Source organism: Orycteropus afer, unplaced genomic scaffold, assembly GCF_000298275.1.
Source record: "Orycteropus afer afer isolate SDZICR_OR568_19922 unplaced genomic scaffold, OryAfe1.0 scaffold00028, whole genome shotgun sequence".
Taxonomy (NCBI): Eukaryota; Metazoa; Chordata; class Mammalia; order Tubulidentata; family Orycteropodidae; genus Orycteropus; species Orycteropus afer.
The window spans coordinates 6,027,179-6,047,417 of NW_006921615.1; the positions used below are offsets into that span (position 1 = coordinate 6,027,179).

Consider the following 20,239-nt stretch of genomic DNA (forward strand, 5'->3'; position numbering starts at 1 on the left):
GCTTAAATATCCTCCTGATCCATAGGGTTTTTTGTTGGATCATTTTCAAAACTAGATTGCCAGGCCTTTCTTCCTAGTCTGTCTTAATCTGGATGCTCCAGTGAAACCTGCTCAGCATCATAGCAACACGCAAGCCCCCACTGTACAGGTGGCAGCTGTGTATGAGGTGCATTGGCTAAGAATAGAACCCAGGTCTCCTGCATGGAAAGCAACATTTCTACCATTGAACAGCCACTGCCCCTAGAGCCACCAAAATTATATAAACTGAGGCCCCACAAAACCTGGATCTGCCTCTGCCAGGCTTGAAGGATCTTTTGGTTTCCTGGAAACCCCTCCTTGCCTTGAGTTCTTCAAGAACTTTTCATCAATAAAATAGGCCAAATGCTAATTATTTCTGAGGATTATAGGGTATATAGTGAAGATGGTGAGGAGCCCTGATGGTGCAACACTTAAGCGCAGGGCTGCTAACTGAAAGATTGGTGATTTGAACCCACCCAGTGGCTTTGCAGGAAAAAAGACCTAGCAATATCTGCTCCCACAGAGATTAAAGAAAAAAAACCAAACTCACTGCCATCAAGTTAATTCCAACTCATAGCGACCCCCATTGGGTTTCTTAGGTGGTACATCTTTACCGAAGTAGATTGGCCCATCTTCCTTCTGCAGAGCAGCTGGTGGGTTTGAACCGCCAACCTTTTGATTAGCAGTCAAATGCAGGCACTGCACCACCAGAAAACTCACATCATCCACAACAGGGAATTTCACTCACATCATCTACAACAGGGAAATGTAACCCTTGCCTCCTTGCCTTGAAATTCAGGCAACTGGCTAGTCCTCTGCTCTTCCTTTTTTCCTTTGCAGTGTCCTCTTGCCTAGTTGCTTGTTGAGGACTCTTTTCATAATGTACTCCCCCAGACAGGGCAAGCCTATACCCTTGATTTTTCCAACAACCCTGATTTTGCACATTCTCTAGGGCAGTTCTCTGCCACATGGGGTTGCTACAAGTCAGAATGGACATGAAGGGCACCTGACAGTAAGTAAAGATGGTATTTGTCTTCTCATATCAGAGAATTCCACTCAAAGCCAAAGACCCTTGCCTAGAATTGCAGCCACTGCCAGTCCCCCTGCTGAAGCCAACACCTGTGTCTGTCTTTTAATGACAAAAATAGAGCAATTTCTCCTCAACCCCTTTAAAACTCAGATCTCCAATTGGAGCCTTCGTTCATCAGCCCATCTTCCTCCTTATCTAGCCAAGAAATCCAGCCGACTCATCTTTCAGATGCCAGTGAGCAAGTGATTTTTACATTTGTTTGGACATCTTGGTACTTTCTGAACTTGCATAGTTATACCCAGAAGGAGAATGGATTCTTCAAGCTCAGTAGATCTCAAACTTGAGCATACATCAGAATCACTGGGGAGCCTGTTGAAACGCAGATTCCTGGCTCCCATCCCAAGAGTTTATGATTCTACAGATCTGGGATGAGCCTGAGAATTTACGTTTCTAACAAGTTCTTAGATGATACTGATGCTGCTGGTCCAGGATCACGGTTCTAAGCTGAACAAGAGAGAAAACCCTGAGGTGGATGTGTTGTTCAGGATCATGGAACCCAGGTATTCCTACTTGGAAGACTGTATCCTGGTCCATCTACATGTACCCCTCATATCCGACAACCTCCAGGGGCACCAAGGCAGTAACCTAACAGCAGTTACACATGAGCCCCAAAGTGATGCAAACAGTTAACATACTCAGCTGCTAACCAAGCGGTTGGAGGTTTGAGTCCACTCAGAAGTGCCTTGGAAGAAAAGCCTGGCAATCAACTGAACAGTTAAGTCATCCACAAGTCTAGGAAGCACAGTTCTACTCTGACACACGTGGGTCACCATCAGTCAGAATCGATTTGACGACAACTGGTACTGGTAGCTCTACCTGAGGCTATGAACATGAGCCTCAAACCTCCTAAGGTAGAAATAGAAATCAGTGAACCATTAGAAATGAGGTCCTTGCATTTTTAAGGATGGTAAATTAAACTTTATTACTGTCCTCAGGTTGTCAATATCTTCAATCTTATTGGCTATAAGATAAATCAAAAAAAACTTCTGTTGAATCCACCCCTTACACCTAATACAATACTCAAGGTATTGAAGTAATTATCAGATGTTTAATAATACAGTAGCAGGGGCCCCATGCTCTGATGTTTAAGAATTGATAGAAGTAGCTACCATCACCCTGCCCTTCTCTTTTTGTGCAGAGCAGCTCCAATTGTCAACTCTTGAGTCCCTCAGCCCTTTCCCTGCCCAAACCTTGCTGCACAGTTAAGCGAGATTAAACATGGGATGAGAAGACTGAGAGGGTGAGTCATATCCCAATGACTAGACTCTTCCTAGACCCTGCAAGTTGGAGCCTGAAATATGTCCATTAATGCAAAGGTGGAGGCTTTTTGGGGATGTGCCGGCCATGGCTTGGGAAAGACAATTGGCACAGTAGAGGGAGAGATTGCAAACAGGAAACTTTCCATCAAATAATAGAGAACATTTCTACCAATCACAGATCTTGTCATCACTCCCACGGGGGCTGTTGATTGCCCTGCCCCCACACACACACCATATTTTCTTGTACCAGGAGGATTGTTTCACATGGGGAAAGCCCTAGGCAGTTCCTCTTGGAGGGATTTCACTCACATCATCCACAACAGGGAAATCTAACCCTTGCCTCCTTGCCTTGAAATTCAGGCAACTGGCTAGTCCTCTGCTCTTCCTTTCTTCCTTTGCAGTGTCCTCTTGCCTAGTTGCTTGTTGAGGACTCTTTTCATAATGTGTTCCCCCAGACAGGGCAAGCCTACACCCTTGATTTTTCCAACAACCCTGATTTTGCACATTCTTTTTAGCCTGACTGTCACACTGTTCTTTTGCTTATTCATTCATGAAATACAACTTTGAATTCAGTTTGGTAAATTTTTTTTCCTTACTGCCTCATGCACAAATAAATAAATGACATGGTACCTGATAAGTGTTTCTTAAAAGAATTTTAAGAAATAAATCACCTTTTGAAAATCCTTCTTTCTAACCCTAGCCCAGTGCCCAGGAGCTCTGGTAGCATAGTGCCTAAGGCACTTGACTGCTAACCAGAAGGCTGGCGGTTCAAACCCACCAGCCACTCCTCGGAAGGAAGGTTGGGCAATCTACTTCTGTAGTGATACCGCCTCAGAAACCCAGGGAGGGGTCGCTGTAAGTCGGGTCCAACTTGACAGCACATAACAACAATAGCTCAGTGCCCAGCACCCTATAGGCACTCAATACTCAATTACTGAATTTTGAAGAATAAGATTCCTGTATGTTAATGAATTTTAAGAATTCTCTGTAACCAGAGTATATGGTATCTTGGGCCTTCCTTTGAAAAAAAAAAAAAAAAAGTTGCCATGAAATCATTTCCAACTCATAACAACCCCATGTATGTCAGAGTTGAACTGTGACCCACAGGGTTTTCAGGGGCTGATTTTTCAGAAGGGATCACCAGGCCTTTCTTCCAAGATCCCTCTGGATGGATTCTGACTTCCAGTCATTTGGTTAGCAGTCGAGTGTATTTGCACTACACAAGGATGCCTGGTCCTCACTAAGAACCCTCAAATGACCAAAATGTACTATTTAAAAAAAAACAAAAAAACCCAAACTCAATGCTGTGGAGTCAGATCCAACTCATAGCAACCCCTCCTTGGGTTTCCAAGGCAATATCACTACGGAAGTAGATTGCCCAACCTTCCTTATGAGGAGTAGGTGGTGGGTTTGAACCAGCAGCCTTCTGGTTAGCAGTCAAATGCCTTAGGAACTACACCACCAGAGCTTCCAAAACTATATACAGAAAGGGAAATTACGATATCCTTTTTGTAATAACTGTTACTAGATTAAAGGTTAAACTTGCCAAATTAGGCTCCTATTGCAAGTATCATCCATCCTTATAATCTTTTATTCATCCTTCTATCTTTGTATCCAAATTAGGGTGTAACTTAGCCATGTAATAGCACTATAATATTTCTATGATTTAAACATTTTGTTCTAGCTCCCAAACTATGCTAGGTACTATACACAGCATTTTCAAAGTTACAGTCACTCTGTTCAAAGAGTTTGCACACTGTGTATTGATGTAAAACAAAAATAAGTATTTCTAAGTTATTCAGTAGCTTTGATGGTGATTTCCCTATTTAAGTAAGAGTGCATAATGATCTCTCAAACTAGTGAAGTCCAGTACTTGGTATCTGTGGCTACATATGCTACAGAAACGAAGAAATGGCACTGTTACCTATCTGTTACAGCAATCAAAAGTCAACACTGCTTGTGCCCTGAGCATTTCAAAAAGAAAAGATCAGCATAGTTAAAAATGATTTTTTGAGACTTGGGGCCAGGGTAGCCTGAGTCTGCTAAAATTTTTTTTTTTTTTTTTTTTTTAAATCCAGTGGGAGTGACACCTAGAGCCTTCTTCCCATTGGACACCGGCGGATATATATCCTAAGAGAAACATTTATAGGCGGTGAGCAATTTGGCCCAGAGCTGTGCTGGAATAAAAGAAATCAAATCTTTAACTTCTGATACAGCACTGAGTGGGATTCAGATCCTAGGAGGACTCTGTAATCCACATTCTAAATCAATTTATGAAGCAGCTCCCATGGCAAGGTTTCAAAAAGACGTTAAGGAACTGCATGTCCAGAACATATCCTATGAGAGTCAGCCGGGCCTCCCCAGGGTCCTCTGGAAGAGGAGATACTTAGATCTCTGAAGGTACAACTCCCTTCAACCAGGCCAGCAGAGTTCCTCCTCTTCCTTCTGCAGCCCTAACCTTAATGCCATCTTGGCCTCTGTCACAGCTCTGTACCTGCTGGGTGCTCAGTAAATCTGCTAACTGATCACTGGAAGGAGTAAGCAGAGGTCAGCTTATTCACTTTTCCTTGTGAGAGCCTAGATACTTCCTCCAGTGTTTTAGAAACATCTTACTGCCTTTGGAGTTCCCAGGCTCAAACGGTTAGCACACTCAACTGCTAACAAAAGGTTGGAGGTTTAGTCCACCATGAGGCACCTCAAAAGAAAGACCTGATGACCTTCTTCAGGAAGATCAGCCATTGAGAACCCCATGGAGCACAATTTCCTAGCACACACGGAGGCTCCGTGAGTGAGAGTCAACTCATTGGCCCCTAGTTTTATATATTAGTTTTGCTTATATTTGCTTCAGGTAAAAAAAAAAAAAAAAAAAAAAATCAGAGGTTCAGATAAAGTATGAAAGGACAGCTATGAACTCAAACCATTTGATTAAGATGTTTTAAGAATTTATAAAGCACCCAAACTCCATTTTGTAGGCACTTCAAAGGATTTATCCCTCCCTTCCCTTCACCATTACTTGGGATCTCTGAAAAGACTGGAGGGGAGAAAAAGTGGAATAACAAAACAAAAATGTGTTCACACCAAGTTCTGCATTTGCCGTGGTAGCTGAACACACATGGCCCATTCATAGCTCATGTGGCTCTTGAAAAGTGGGGAGAGAGTTAGTTCTAAGCATTGTTCAGGGATTCGCCATGGCAGGACAATTCTGATTTCAGTGGGAAGAGAAAAGTCTTTTTTCTTTCATCTGTTTAAAGAAAATGGCAATGAACTGGTAGGAATTAGCCAGTCTTTTGCACGACTGTGTGGCTTCTTGCCTTACCGCACAGACCAAAAATTCAGCTATGCATCCTTTCTTAAAGAAATAGAACAATGAGACTAATACTGGCTGCTTGGCTGGAAATATAGGGACATAAGCTACCCTTTCACTACAAAACAGAATGGCATGTTGTGTATATAAATAGGAATTAGGCTGTGTGATTAATGGGGTGGAGATTGAGTCATCTTCAGTGTGATGAGCAGGATTGCAAATATGGTGATAGATCTTTGGTTTAAAATTTTAAAACACTAGAAAAACTGCAGCCTGCTATTGTATCACAGCTCTAACACTTTCCGTTCTGGAAGAAAACATGTTGTGCTAAGCACAGACCCTAGCTTTGCCGGTCAGTTCATATTCATTGCCCAACTATGAACACATTCTCATACTCTGAATGCTAGCACTTCCTTCCATTGTTAGAAAGTTTATTAATAACTAATACAACAATGAGGATGCCAGTTATTTGACTTCTCTCCATATAGAGGAGTGATCTGACAGGCAGCTGCCAGCTTGTGGGCACAGCAATGTTAAGCTCAAAATATCCTGCCTCATGGTGATATAGGAGCCCCTGGGTGGTGCACATGGTTAACACACTCAGCTGCTAACAGTAAGGTTGGCAGTTAGAGTCTACCAGAGGTGCCTCAGGAAAAAGGCCTGGTGACCTGCTTTTAAAAATCAGCCATTGAGACCTGAGACAAAGTGTATGTGAACTGCTGTAAGGAGGATGAATTTGCTCTGTAAACCATCACTCAAATCACATTTTAAAAAATCAGCCATTGAAAACCCTGTGGAGCACAAGTCTACTCTGACACACATGGGGTCACAATGAGTCAGAATCAATGCAACAACTGGTTAGCTTAGGTTTATGTTGGTTTATACCATGCATTTTTTTTCTGTGTTATTTCATCCATTCTTTTCCACTCTTACTCTCTTTCCTGTATCTCTCTCTAGCCTTTTAAAGTTCTCCATTACCAGCTGCCCATCAACTCTCCTTTTAGGTCGAATGATGAGCAGCATTCCAGGGACCTTAAGTTTTGGTCATGAGCTCAGCATTCTGCAGAGGGCACTGCCCAGCAGGCACTGCCAAAGGCATTGGATTCTACCAGTATGTGTTTATGCTGGAGTGTAACCAGTGAGGACTGTGAAATACCGTTCTGTGGAATAGATGTTCTGGATTGGCTTGAGTAGAAATTGAGAAGGAGACAGAATGGTTGTCCTTTCTCTTCACTCACTGCAGAAAAAAACTAATAAAGTTTTTTATACTGAGGTATATAGAGAGATAGATAGATATGCCCACGTGCTACTTTGTTGTTAGGTGACATCAATTAAATTCTGACTTGTAGTGATCCCATGTGACAGAGTAGAACAGAATATGGTTTTCTTGACTGTAAGCTGACACTCCTCTGTCAGTTTGTCATACTGTGGTTGGCTTGCATGTTGTTGTGAGACCGGAGGCTGTGCTACTGGTATTTCAAGTATCAGCAGAGTCACCCATGGTGGACAGGTTTCAGCAGAGCTTCCAGACTAAGACGTACTCAGAAAAAGAAAGAGACCATCCATTTCTCAAAGAATTGGCCAGTGAAAACCTTATGAATAACAGTGAAACACCATCTTTAGTATTACCAGAAAACTCTATGAATAGCCCTGAAACATTGTCTAACCTACTTTGGTCATGTTGTCAGAAGGGACCCTTCCTTGGAGAAGGATATCATGCTTGGTAAAGTGGAGAGTCAGCAAAAAGGGAGAAGGCCCTCAGCAAGATGGATTAACACTGTGGCTGCAACAATGGGCTTAGGTATTGCAGGGCTCAGGTGAGGCTGGCACAGGACCAGGCATTGTTGCATTCTGTTGTACGTAGGGTTGCTATGAGTCAGAGCCAAATCAATGGCATCTAATAACAACAGCAAGCTTTATGAAAGCAGATCACTAGGTCTTTCTGTCATGGAGCCACTGGTGGTGTTGAACCACCAACTATTTAGTTAGCCCCTGGATGATTAACCATTGTGCCACCAGGATGCTTTTCATGTGCTACTAGTTCAGGGATATTTGCTTATGAAACAGGGCCAGGACAAGATGGCAGTGCTTAACCTAAGTAAATGACTTCTGAATGATGAAACTTTAAACACTGAAAAACAAATATCACTATTACCTCTCACAGGCCTCTCTGTTCCCATTTAGGCCAGTTGTCCATTTGTTTTCAACAAGGATAGTTGAGATTCATAATTGATCTCCAGACCTCATTTTCAATAGAATACCAGGATTCTGAAGCCATAAACGGTGGCCCCCTCATCTCACAATACAAGAAATGGAAACCTTATGCGTTAACTCAGAAACAATAATTTTAACTAGATATTTTACCAGATGCTGCTAATTGTTTTTGTAATTGACTCCTCAATTTTCTGTTCTTTTGTTTAATTACACTTATACTCTTCACCCATTGGTGAAGTACCACTGAGCCATGGAACCTAGCCAGAAACTGAAGCCAATCAGAGACTCCCAGCTACCAGTCAAAGGTGTTTGCTTTTCAGAGAGCTTCCCATTTCGATACTTGTTTAAGTAAACTGTTTTATTTCAAAACATTCTAAGCCTGATGAAGTTTTCCAAGCATGCATTTTTCATATTAGAAATCACATTTTATTCTCTGAGACCATCTCCAGAGAGAACACATTTATCCTGGAGTCTGCTATATGGCATTTTTTCAGAGTCTCTTAGGACATCTTTTATGTAAGGAATTCATAATTGAGGATTTGCAAGGGAAATAAATATCTTTTTATCATTAAAAAAAAAAAAAGGCCAAATCCTTGCTTCGTATTTATTCCTGAGGTGGCTGCCAAAACTTTCCTTTATAGCTTTTACGGAATACGTCTTCTTCATTTCTTTCCCTATAGGTCTAAACAGCTGTCATTTCCTTCCCTTACTGTTGAGGCAAGAGATTCCTTTCTTCTTGGAGGACTGTTTGTTTCAAATTTCCCCCTCCTTCCAGAAAGGAATGCACCCCTTCTGTCTTCTGGAATCAGTGGGCCAATCATCAGTGTTCCATCTTTGTCAAAAACAGATGTACCACAATTCCTGACAATGCGTGCCACAGCAGGATGTGCACTCATATCCGGTGCTGAGTGGCCCAGGGTTGTCTGAGAGATAGGAGCAAAGCCTCCATCCCCACCAAATGAGGATATCCTTCCATGTGTTTGCCCAAGGGGAGAACTGCTGTTTATGCTCTGGTGTTCCCTCAACATCCGGCCCCAGGGAGCCCAGCCGCCCACTGGCTAGAAATCTGGAGTACTCCAGCTGGAAAATGAGGCTCCCCTTGTGATAGAGGCAGAGACAGCAAAACAGGTTTTCACCATATTTCCAGTAGCATCAATAGTAGAAGGTGATTCATTCAAAAGATTGCCAAATACCCGCTGAAAATGACCTTCTGATCTTAAGCAAATCATTCAACTTCTCTCTGGCTGTGTTTGGACAGGAATTGTCATCTTCTGGGTCAGGTCTTTTCTTCCTCCCTTCTTGCCACGTTATTAGTGACTTATTTATATGAAAAGGAGCCCTGATGATACAGTGGCTCAGCACTCTGCTGCCAAATGAAAGGTCAGCAGTTCAAACCTACCAGCCACTCTGTGGGAAAAAGATGAGGCAGTCTGCTTCCATAAAGATTTCAGCCTTGGAAACTATGGAGCAATTCTATTCTGTCTTATAGAGTCGCTCTGAGTTGCAGTTGACTTGACAGCAGTGGGTTTGGGTTTTTTGTTTGATTATTTCTATAAGGAAGTCTCCGGGTAATACAAACACCCAAGGTTAAATGGTTAACGAGCTCCACTGCTAACCAAAAGGTTGGAGGTTTGAGTCCACCTGGAGGTACCTTGGAAGAAAGGCCTGGACTGACTTCTGAAAAATCAGCCAGTGAAGACCCTGTGGAGCACAGTTCTACTCAGACTCACATGGGGTCACTGTGACTCGAAGTCTACTCAAGGCAACTGGGTTTTTTTTTTTGTTTGTTTGTTTCTATAAAATCATTCGGACAAATATTTAAACATGTTAATAAGATAGCCCATAAAAGAAGATCATATTTTTCAATTTAGTATCATTCAGATATTTACAAAGCAATAACTGGGATGAAAGGTATACTGAAGCACTAATTTGGGTCTCTATGTTCCTGGCATTAAAACGTAAACATAAGCTCCTCAGAGAGGGAAAAGAAACAAAAATGAACCAGATACGATCATCAGTTATCCAGGTGGCTCCCAGGGTGTGAGTTTCCCTCCTTCTAGGGCAGTTACCGCCTCTCTCATTCATATGGCATTGCTTTCTTTCATTCTGCCTCCCACTGGAGCATCTTTTCATGGTCCAGACCCCCAGGCTCCCTAAGGACTGGAACTGTCTGATGGATCTCTAGCTCCCCCACCTGATCTTGAACATGAAAGGTGCCTTAGGGGTTTTCCTGCATTGGCAGATCTGAAGAGCCTTCTGACTTCATTTTGATTCCTGCTCAGCCATGGAAAGGGAGCTCTGATGGTGTAGTGAGTAAGGCATTTGGCTGCTAACCAGAAGGTAGGCAGTTCAAACCCAACAACTCCTCTGTGGGAGAAAGATGAGGCAGTCTACTTTTGTAAAGATTTACAGCCTTGTAAACCCAGTGGGGGGGTCACTGAGTTGAGATCAATTTGATGACAGTGGGTTTGGTTTTGTTGGACCATGGAAAGAGCCTAGGTTTGGAAGGCATGATTGTATGTTACAGTTTTCGCTATGGCAACCTCAGGCAGGAAGTTCCTGCCTTGTGGAGTTTCCATTCTAGGAAGGAAACAGACACAAGTTGGAATTCCAGCTTGGCTTCCCCAAGCCCTGTGACCTGTTCTCTGAAAGTGAGAATAATGTTTTTGTGAGGATTCAAGGAGACGTACATGGGAAGCTTCTGTCTGGAAATTCTGAAAAACCCACTTCTTTCCCTTCTCTTGAGTTTATGGGGATGCAGTAGTAGTTCTACCAGCCTTCCAACTTTACTTTCTTATCTACTAATTGTTCTTCCTGTTTCTTATTATGGTGCTCTGTGGAATTGGAGCACAAATTCCTGTTGTTGCTTATGATTTGTTAAAGAGCTCTATTCTAAATGTTTTTCAAATATTATCTCACTTAATTCTCCCAACTTTTGTAGTCATTTTCTTTTCATTCCCATTTTATAAAGGAGGCCATTTGATAGACTTAGAGAGTTTGCAATGAGCTCTGGTGGCAGAATGGGTAAGGCATTTGACTGCTAACCAGAAGGCTGGAGGTTCAAACCCACCAGCCACTGCTTGGAAGGAAGACTGGGCAATCTACTTCTGTAGTGATGCCACCTTGGAAACCTAAGGCGGGGTCGTTATGAGTTGAATCCAACTCAAGGGCAGTGAGTTTGGTGTGTTTGCTTTTTTTTAACCCTAAAAATTGCAGTCATATATTATTCACACTTTTCGAAAAAGATTCAAATCACCTCTTTGTTTTTCTTTTGATTCCTGCCCCAGTTCATTATTCATGGATAGACTTTTTTAAGTTGCACTCAGCTGGGATCTTTTCAATCTATGAGATTTACAATCTCAGTCTTGTAGGTAGAGCAGAGATTCCGTCAGTCTTCTTACTTCATTAATCCTCAAGACAGACAGTGCAGGTTAAACTTTATTTAGCATTCAGGCTTACAAATATTTGTTTTGGTCTGGTGATAAAATGAAGAGGGAAACCCTTTAGGCACTGGTTAATAGTTAGACATTCCCTTCCAGTCCGAGGTAAACTACAGCAGTAACTGAGACAAGACCAGAACTGGCAGAATGCTTGTCTTTTCTGCAAGTGGGGATGGCAAAGAAAAGAGGAGGGGAGATAAAACTGTATACAAGGTCCCTTTTGTAAAACTTACAAAACCAACTGCTAGAGGCAGAGGGAACTGCTAGAGGAGTGAGTAAATTATTTATGAAAAATCTATTAATTACTCTATTAATTCAGACTGATCAATTGGCCATTTTATAGAGGAGGACGTTGGTGGCTCTGAGAGGTTAGGAACCCCAGGTCTTAAAGCAGAGCGTAGCAGCTATGTGATGAAAATCCAGCTCTTTCTTAGCAGTCGCTGTCCTTCTCAAAGATAGTGGAATTACATATATTTTTAAATTATTTTTATTTCCAAGGGACCAAACTTATAACCTTGACGCTTTCTTGTGTGGGAATGGTATGTACGTGTTTAGACAACTGGAAATAGATAAACCATAGTAACAGAGATGTTCCATACCATTCCCTAAGTCTAGGCACTAATTTGAGATTATTTTGGTGTCTAGAATTGTTTTTTATATGATCATGAACCTTGCCTTTGTGAGATTCCTGTTGAGCTGAGCCCCTCAGGCTGGCAAGCAATTTCTGCCTGATTCCATTTCTGCCCAATTCAGTTTCTTCCCAGACTCGTTCTGGCAATTAAGGGCCTTTTGGAGGCCAGCCAATGAGTGAATCTCTGCCTCCTGATTTCTGGCTTCTTTCTGTCTTCCATTTTAGATGTCAACCATTCCATTCAGGGCATTTGTGGAAGAAGTAGGAAGCTTCATCAGCATCACAGAGCAGTTTGGGCCTCCTTCTCCTGGTCCCTTTCTGTGGGGTTCTGACTGGGGTGTCCTTGTCATGGCTCACTCAGCCCCCTTCTCCTCATCCAGTTTACCATGTTAGCCTAGTTGGAGGAAACACCTCTGTGCCCACAGGCTCAGACCACACTGCAAGTCCGGAAATAGAGCTGAGTCCTTGCCTCAGAACAGTGGTTTTTTTCTTTAAAGAAAGATAGGCAGTGGGAATCTGTTTTCAAATGCAATATGATGAGAATCCGGATACATAAACTAAGTTAGCGAGGATCTGCTCTATGCTCGAAGACTGTGGAGCAGAGGGTCCCAGAACCAGCTCCCTCTCCTTGCCCTCACTCCTATCTTCATCTGTAGCAAAGTGCCAAGCTCTAGGGGCTGGGTGAAAGCCCCTCAGCCTTGGGGTTCAGCTCTGCCTCCACTGAAGCTAGAGGCTTTTCTTCACTCAGACAGCTGCTGGCTGCTGAGGCTGCCAAGCCCAAGGTTGACAAGTAAAAAGGCACAGTCCCAATGTTACCAAACCACACAGCAGGCCATTAATTCAAGTCCATTGTAAGTCCCCAGGTTGGCAGAACATGGCAGGCTGCTGAACAACAACACAGCTACTTGCAGGGTCCAAGCTTCTATAAGCTAGAGACTATCCTCAAGACTTCTCCTTATATACAGGAAGCAGACCATATTCCCTAAGGCAGCCACTCAGCTTGTGGTGGATCCCACCTTGGAGTTGATTGCCAGTCTCATCATGGGGAATAACTACCACCAGCTGCTCAGCCACTCAACCAGGCCCTGCCAAGTTGACACATAAATTTAACTGCCACACTGACTGTACCTATATTGTGCCTTTCTTTAGGTGAGCTTTGGACCCCAAGACTTAAACTAAATTGTATAATGAAGTTCTTTTCTTTGACCAGTACCTCCTTGAGCAGCAATGAGGTGGTAAGGGAAGTATGGTAAGGGAATCTACCAAAGATTGAGGGTTTTACTATTGTAGACATGGTGCTAAATGCTTTAGTGCATTCTCTCTTTTAGTCCTCACAACAAATAAAAGAGGCCCAAGGCCACACATCTAATGAATGATTTAGACCTCTTCAAACCAAGATCTATTTGAACCTCTACCCAACATCCAGTTACTACTAAAATCAGCAAGTCCAGGGCAAGCTAAGTTATTTTGCAAGGACTTAACTTTGTACCCAGGTACCATATTCCTCATGAAATAATTTCCAGTAAAAAGGTGTGAAACAGAGCCAGTGAGCTTTAGTGGTGCCAAAACCCAAGAAGGTGTCTTGAGCCATCTAACCTGCCAAGACTATCTTAGTCATCTTATGTGGGTTTGGTATTCGGGCTAATTATTATAAATCATAGTAATTTGGATAGCATTAATGAATCTTATAACTCATGTCCAAGTCTCAAATAATCCTATAACTAGAGACCAGACCATCCAAAAATTACACACCGAACCTCTCAGTTTAATGTTGTGGTTTTTGCCATTTTTGAGCATAGTTAACTCTTAAGTTATGCTTAATAAATCATCATTTCCTATTGAGAGGTTAGGCAGAGGTGAAAGGGAAAGCAATGAATGTTTCACTTGAGCTAGAAATCCTTTAATCTTCTTGGACCCAAGTTTCCCCTGGTCTGTTTTCTAAATCTAAAGTCTGACTTCCTTCCAGTATTATTTTACATTCTTATTAATTCTTTAGATGATGGAACAGAGAGTACCTCATTAAATTGTCCCGTGTCTTCAGATGTGATTGGTGACTATAACTAAGAGAACCAGATTAAAACTCTTAAAAATAATTTAGCATATTACTGTTAGACGAATATAAACTGAAAATAGTTCAGTAGTGATAAGCGCAGAGTAATGACTTATGGAGGTAGAAAACCTGAACCAGTTTTTAAAAAGGAGCCTGCTAATATCCAGCAATGTGTTCTATGAGCGTGACACCATGTGGATTTAGTATATGAAAACCATGAGGTAATGTAGACTCTGTAAGGGTCAAGTTTTCCTGAGAGTTTGCTATGGCATTGGGAAACCTGCAACTGAAGCATGACAGAATCCAGGAAAGAGCTACAAAAATGAGTAAAAGTTTAGAAAATAGATTCTGTAAAGAAAAAGACATGCAACTACTAGATTTATCAAGATGAGCTACAACTTAATTATAGCATCCAAGTATATGACAGACAACATTTATTTTTCTCATCCTCCAGCTAATATTTATCAGCTACTGGGGAGCCATAAAGATGGTATATTGCAGCAATGATAGGTATTCTGTATTTCAAGCTAGAATGGACTGCCAGGAGAAAGGAAAAATACCCAACCTGGAGTCAAAGTATACTTAGCCATGAAGAGTTACTGAATATTAGGGTTATAAGACTCTAGATACATGGTAACTGAAGGAATATGGGGTTTCCTGCTCAGAGACTTTAAATGTAACAGTAGAAGATATATTTATGGGGAAAATTTGAGTATAACAGAGATACTTACTGAGGCAAAGGCATAGACAATCTTTCTAGTTTTGTGATTCTAAGATGCTTTTTTATTTTATTTTTTTACCTTTGGAAGAAACAGAATAGAAACCTGAACTGTATGCAATTGTTGCTTCCTATGGCAATCTACTTCCATAGTGATACCACCTCAGAAACCCAAGGAGGGGTCGCTCTGAGTCAGTCCGACTCGACGGCACATAACACAAGGGGATACAGGGAGCTCTGGTGGTATAGTGCCTAAGGCTGACCAGGAGGCTGGCAGTTCAAACCCACCAGCCACTCCTCGGAAGGAAGGTTGGGCAATCTACTTCCATAGAGATACTGCCTCGGAAATCCAAGGAGGGGTTGCTATGAGTCAGATCTGACTCTATGGCAGTGAGTTTGGTTTGGTTTGGATGGGGATACAATGCCTGCCCACTTCCCAGGAAAAAAAAAATTCCTATTGATGTTTTTATCAGGATTGCATTCTGTTATTTCGTTCATAGAGAACTGACCTCTTTATAATTGTGTGCTTCCAATTCATGCTCATGGCATATCTCTCCATGGATTTAGCCCTTTAATCTTTCATTTTAGTTTTGTTGTATTGTAATTTTCACTGAACATGGGGTCAGTATGAGTCAAAACCGACTCCACGGCACCTAACAACAACAGTTTTCATTGTAGAGGTCTTAAACAGCTTTCACTATATTTATTCCTAGGTATTTGGTTTTGATGTTGCTATAAATGGCATAATCTGAGCCACTCCTTGCTTGAGTACACACCCAATAACACCTGTGCCTTTCAAACCACTGTCCCCCCCACATACATACCCCCCCACAAAGGGATGAGAAGAAAAGTAACAACTTTTCCTTTTCCAGGGAGTCACTGCACCTTTTCTAATCCATCAGGGTAGAAAAAGTATGATAACTTTACTGCAGGAAATCTATTTCAGGAGCCAAATGTTGCTGCCCAGAAACTATTCTTTTGGTTTAACCTACATTCCTCCATTTGGCCTTTCAGCTTAATTTTCTTTGGTTTGGTTCCCCAGTTGCCTGCTACAAAGCTTTCCTACCTAGCTGTCTTCTCTTTGAATCAATATGTAGATTATTTCTATCCTGGAAAGTGTGTAAAAATATATATTACTTTTATTAGGAGATTATTTTGCTCATGGTGTACAATATGAAGAAAAAAAATACAATAAAATTCTAACTTTATTTTAAATATGTATGTACTTAGAAAAAGGATCAAAAGAAAATGCATGCAGACATCAACAGTGGTTATCTCAGAATGAGTAGTTTTATGGACTATTTTTATACTTGTCTACATTTTCAAAAATTTTATGAGAAACATGCATTCTCTTTGAGCTTAGAAAAATAAGCATTCTCAAATGGAATAAAGAAAATTGAAAATAGAGAATAAAATTGCTAGCCTGAACTTTACATTCCCCTTAGTTGTGTAAAGCCTATTAAAATTTGCTAGTGAAAATTAAAACTGGTATGTGGCATGTCTTAAAATAATCAAGAAAGATACACTTCTCTTTCAGGGGCCAGTGTTCCTGCCAGCTCTTCTGACTAGCTATAAATTCCATTAAGTGCTGCAAATTCACTCTTTACACTTGCAACTCTGCAGCACCTGTTTTATTTCACGCTCCCTTGATTCCCGGGGTAAATCCCCTATCCACAGTGTGGGCTCCAGTTAAATTCATTAGTGGTCCAGATGTGTGTGTCCCTGTCGGCTGACCTGGTAACCCCACTGTTTATTGACAGGCTCCCAGGAATCAGATAGCTCTCAGTCGGCCAAGAAAGACATGCTGGCTGCCTTGAAATCCAGGCAGGAAGCTCTGGAGGAAACGCTACGCCAGCGGCTGGAGGAGCTGAAGAAACTCTGTCTCCGAGAAGCTGTAAGCGGTTAATGTTTCGTCATGTGGAAATCTGTGTTGTTGGTGACATCATCTATCTTGGCATATTTAAAAAGGCAATGGTGGGGGAGAGTTAAGAGAGCATATTAGTTGCTGAAACCTCTTCTGAAACACAAATGTTTGCAGCACACTAACTTGTCATGTGCCTTGGAAATACGAACTCTGTAGATGTTAATGAAACAGTATCACTAATTAAAACTGGTCCTGGCGAAATCCTAATTAGAACCCCACCAGAGGCCAAGTGATGATTTATAATAACAGTCCCTTGTCATGCATGAATCGACTCAATGGCAGTGAGTTTGGTTTTGGTTTCTAGTGCTTGGGCCCCTGGGTGGAGCAGATGGTTAACAGTCAGCTGCTAACCAGAAGATTAGAGGTTCGAGCTCCACTTTTATTGAAAGTAAGACAAAGCTTTATAAATTATTAAAAGCAGACAGCAAAACCTTAAAAGAAAGGCCTAGTGACCTACTTCTGAAAAAGCAGCCACTGAAAAACCCTGTGGAGCACATTAGCACAAATCCATCAAAATCGAGGCACAGGCAATTGTTAATAACGCACAGTACGTTGCCATTTATAAAGCATTTCCCTGTATTATGTTACCTCATTGAATACAGTGGTTTGTCCCCATCATCCTAAAATTTTGTGCCTGAGTCTATTGTTACAGTAGCTTTTGTTTCTCTTGAGGACATTTCAAATTTGGTTTTGGAAATCACATTTAGCATCATTGCGGATGGGGATGGGGGGTGTCAACAAAGAAACGAGAATTTGACTTGGTATCTAACCCCCTTTAAGCCTCATGATGACCTGATGTTTAACATTTTTTTTGTTTTTTGAATGACAGACACCTTGGCCCAGTGATATTTTTTAATTTTATGAAAACGGTCTTCCTCAGGTCTGTGTGGACTCTGGTCTCAGGTTTCATTGGGATTTAGAGTCTGCGGCAGGCCACTGTCTGTATTTATTTGAATGTCCCTTTCCACCTTCTTCTGTTTATTCCATGACTCTTTGTTAGTGTGTTTGGAGACAACTTTTTAATGTAACACATGTCACTCTACATGTGTGTGAGCATGCACATGTGCACGTGCTTACATGGGGACACAGTGCAGTGGGAGCTCTCCGGAGAGAGCATGTATTCTTACAGAGCATTACAGACAGCTCTGCTGATAAACAGTTCAGAATGGGAAGTATAAAGCGGTTCCCAAACAAAGTTGAAGAGATGAAGTTCCCCTCCCCCATATAATAATGCCTTGCAGCAGCGGGAAGAATGAAATAAGGAGCCAGGGAATGAGATCACATTACATTTCAACTTGGCTTAATTATGATCTGGATTGATTTAAACCGGAGCCTGCTCAAAGCAGAACCACATTAGTGCAAATCCATTGCAAATCTTAGGAAAGCAATTGGCTTGAATGGGGAATGTGCTATGTGATACTGTTAATATTAGCAACATTTTTATGAAGAATATGCTGGAGGGATTGAAAAAGTAAAGATTTTAGTGTCTGCCTTTAATAATTTGTAAAGCCTTGTTTTGTTTTTAATAAAGGAGAAGGCACTCAACCCAGCAGGGAATCAACATTAGAAAATTTCTAAAACATTTCAGGGCAAAGTTTGCATGTGTGTAAAAATTTCACTGCCTCTTTTAAAAACAAAAAGCAAAATAAGGAAAACTAAAGCTCGCGGCTGTATATAATGTTGACACCAGAGAGCGTAACTTGAAAGAAAGAAAGAAGCTAACAAGAAACCATCCAGGTAGATAGTTCCTGTGCTGGTTCCCTGGTGGCTGTTCCCACAGTCATCTCTGCCTTCCACGAAGGGGGAAGACCTCTTTTGCCAACCCTGTTCTTTCTCTGTACCAGTGTATCACTCCCCTTCAGCTCACAGTATCAAGAAACACTGTGAGTCCCCTGGGGAACACTGGGACCATAATGAGGCAGGGTGGGAGTGTTTGGTACAATACAGTGAGAGGAGCCCAGCGGAGCCACCCACAACAGTGTGGTAAATTACCTCTTCTCCATGCGGCTCTGGCTACACATGAATCCAGATTAAATTTCTGGAGAATTAAGACCTTGACTCAGACACTTTCAAGTGGATGGTGAAAGAAATTAGTAGTCACCATAGATAAATATAAACACATATTTATAGTTTGAAACCACAGACACATTGAGTTATAAATCAATAGTGACTCTAACAACTCTTTCCTCCTTTTTTAAGTTTCAAGGTAAAAAGAAAGACCCAACAATATAAAATCCTTCAATGTGTTGTAGTATTTGGGGCAACCTTTTAGGGAAGCAGTTAAAATTTTGCAGAATAAACAAACTGCTTTGGAGATGTTTGAACCACATTTCTTTAAAAAGAAAGGAAAAAAAATGGGAAAAAGTTGCAGAGCATTTCATACTCACATAGTTGGCTATTGTGCTCTGAAATGCTTACATTGGAGAATAAAAGGTCCAAGGTTCATTTCCCAGTGACCTGAACACAGAAGAAAAGAGGCCTAGGACAGTGGGTGAGTGTGTGTGTTCAGTGTGTGTGCTTGCACGCACCAGTGACACACACACACACACACACATGCACACACAGGACCTAGCAGTGGGGGAGCACAGAGGGGCCAGAATCACTCTTCACATTGTCAGGTCAGTCAGTGTATGGAAGCTGATGATTTTAATTTTCCCGCCTATCGGACACTCAGGACCAGGCTTCCCAGCACAAAAGATCTTTGTGTGTATGGATTTCCCCGAGAAAACACTATTGAATGCTTCATTGTCAGGGCCGCCCCAGAGGTAGGCTTTGCCTGGAATTGCCAGCTTAATCATTGTAGGGGCACAGTGGCTCTCCCCAGATTTTTCTTGTCTCTGGAAGTTACTCCTTGCAGTTGATGCCTAGACTCCATAACTTGCATTTGCTGCTGATTCATATCTGATCTGTACTCGACTCAGATTTCACCCACTGATGCAGAGCCTAGTTCCAATCCTGAGACACTCCGTGGCATTTGCCCAGAATCTTTGTCATTAGGGAGGTCCATTAACTAAATTCACTGTCACTTTACTCACAACAATTAGATTTCCAGAGCCCAAGATATAATCAAAACAGATTATTTTTTTTAAATAGCCTCTTCAATAATAAAGATTATATTTCCAGTTTCTAGTAAAACTCTCATTTATGGACCATTTAGTGTGTTTTAAGCTCAGCTTGTCCCTTTAGCATCTGGACAGACTGGAATAATTTAATACTCATATTCAGTTTAGAAATTATGTGAAATTGCATCTTTCTGGGATTTACCATGCAGATTCCACTCCCCTTGAAAAAAATTCATTTGAAAATAATTGCAGACTTAAATATCTGAGAAGGGGATATTTTTTTTTTGTTTTGTTTTTTTTCAAATAACATTTCTAAAGCAAAATACATCATTTATTTCAATCACCATAGTGTTTATTATTATTATTATTATTTTTTTATTAGGATTTGGGTGAAGATTTACAGAGTAAATTCACTTTTCATACAGCAGTTCACATATACTTTTTCTCATGTCATTGACCAAAATTTACAATGCAGCAGCTCCCCTCCCACTTCCTCCCCATAGTTACCTCCTCCCAGTGTCCATCCCTT

At 41.5% G+C, this 20,239-nt stretch overlaps 1 protein-coding gene across 1 annotated transcript in view; it reads left to right on the forward strand.

The window, feature by feature from the left end:
- Positions 1 to 20,239, forward strand: part of FRMD4A (FERM domain containing 4A) — a 440,834-nt gene that overhangs the window by 371,905 nt on the left and 48,690 nt on the right. The window contains exon 14 of the mRNA XM_042780226.1: positions 16,485 to 16,618. Coding sequence (XP_042636160.1) covers positions 16,485 to 16,618 — 134 coding nt within the window. The remainder of the gene's footprint in view (positions 1 to 16,484; positions 16,619 to 20,239) is intronic.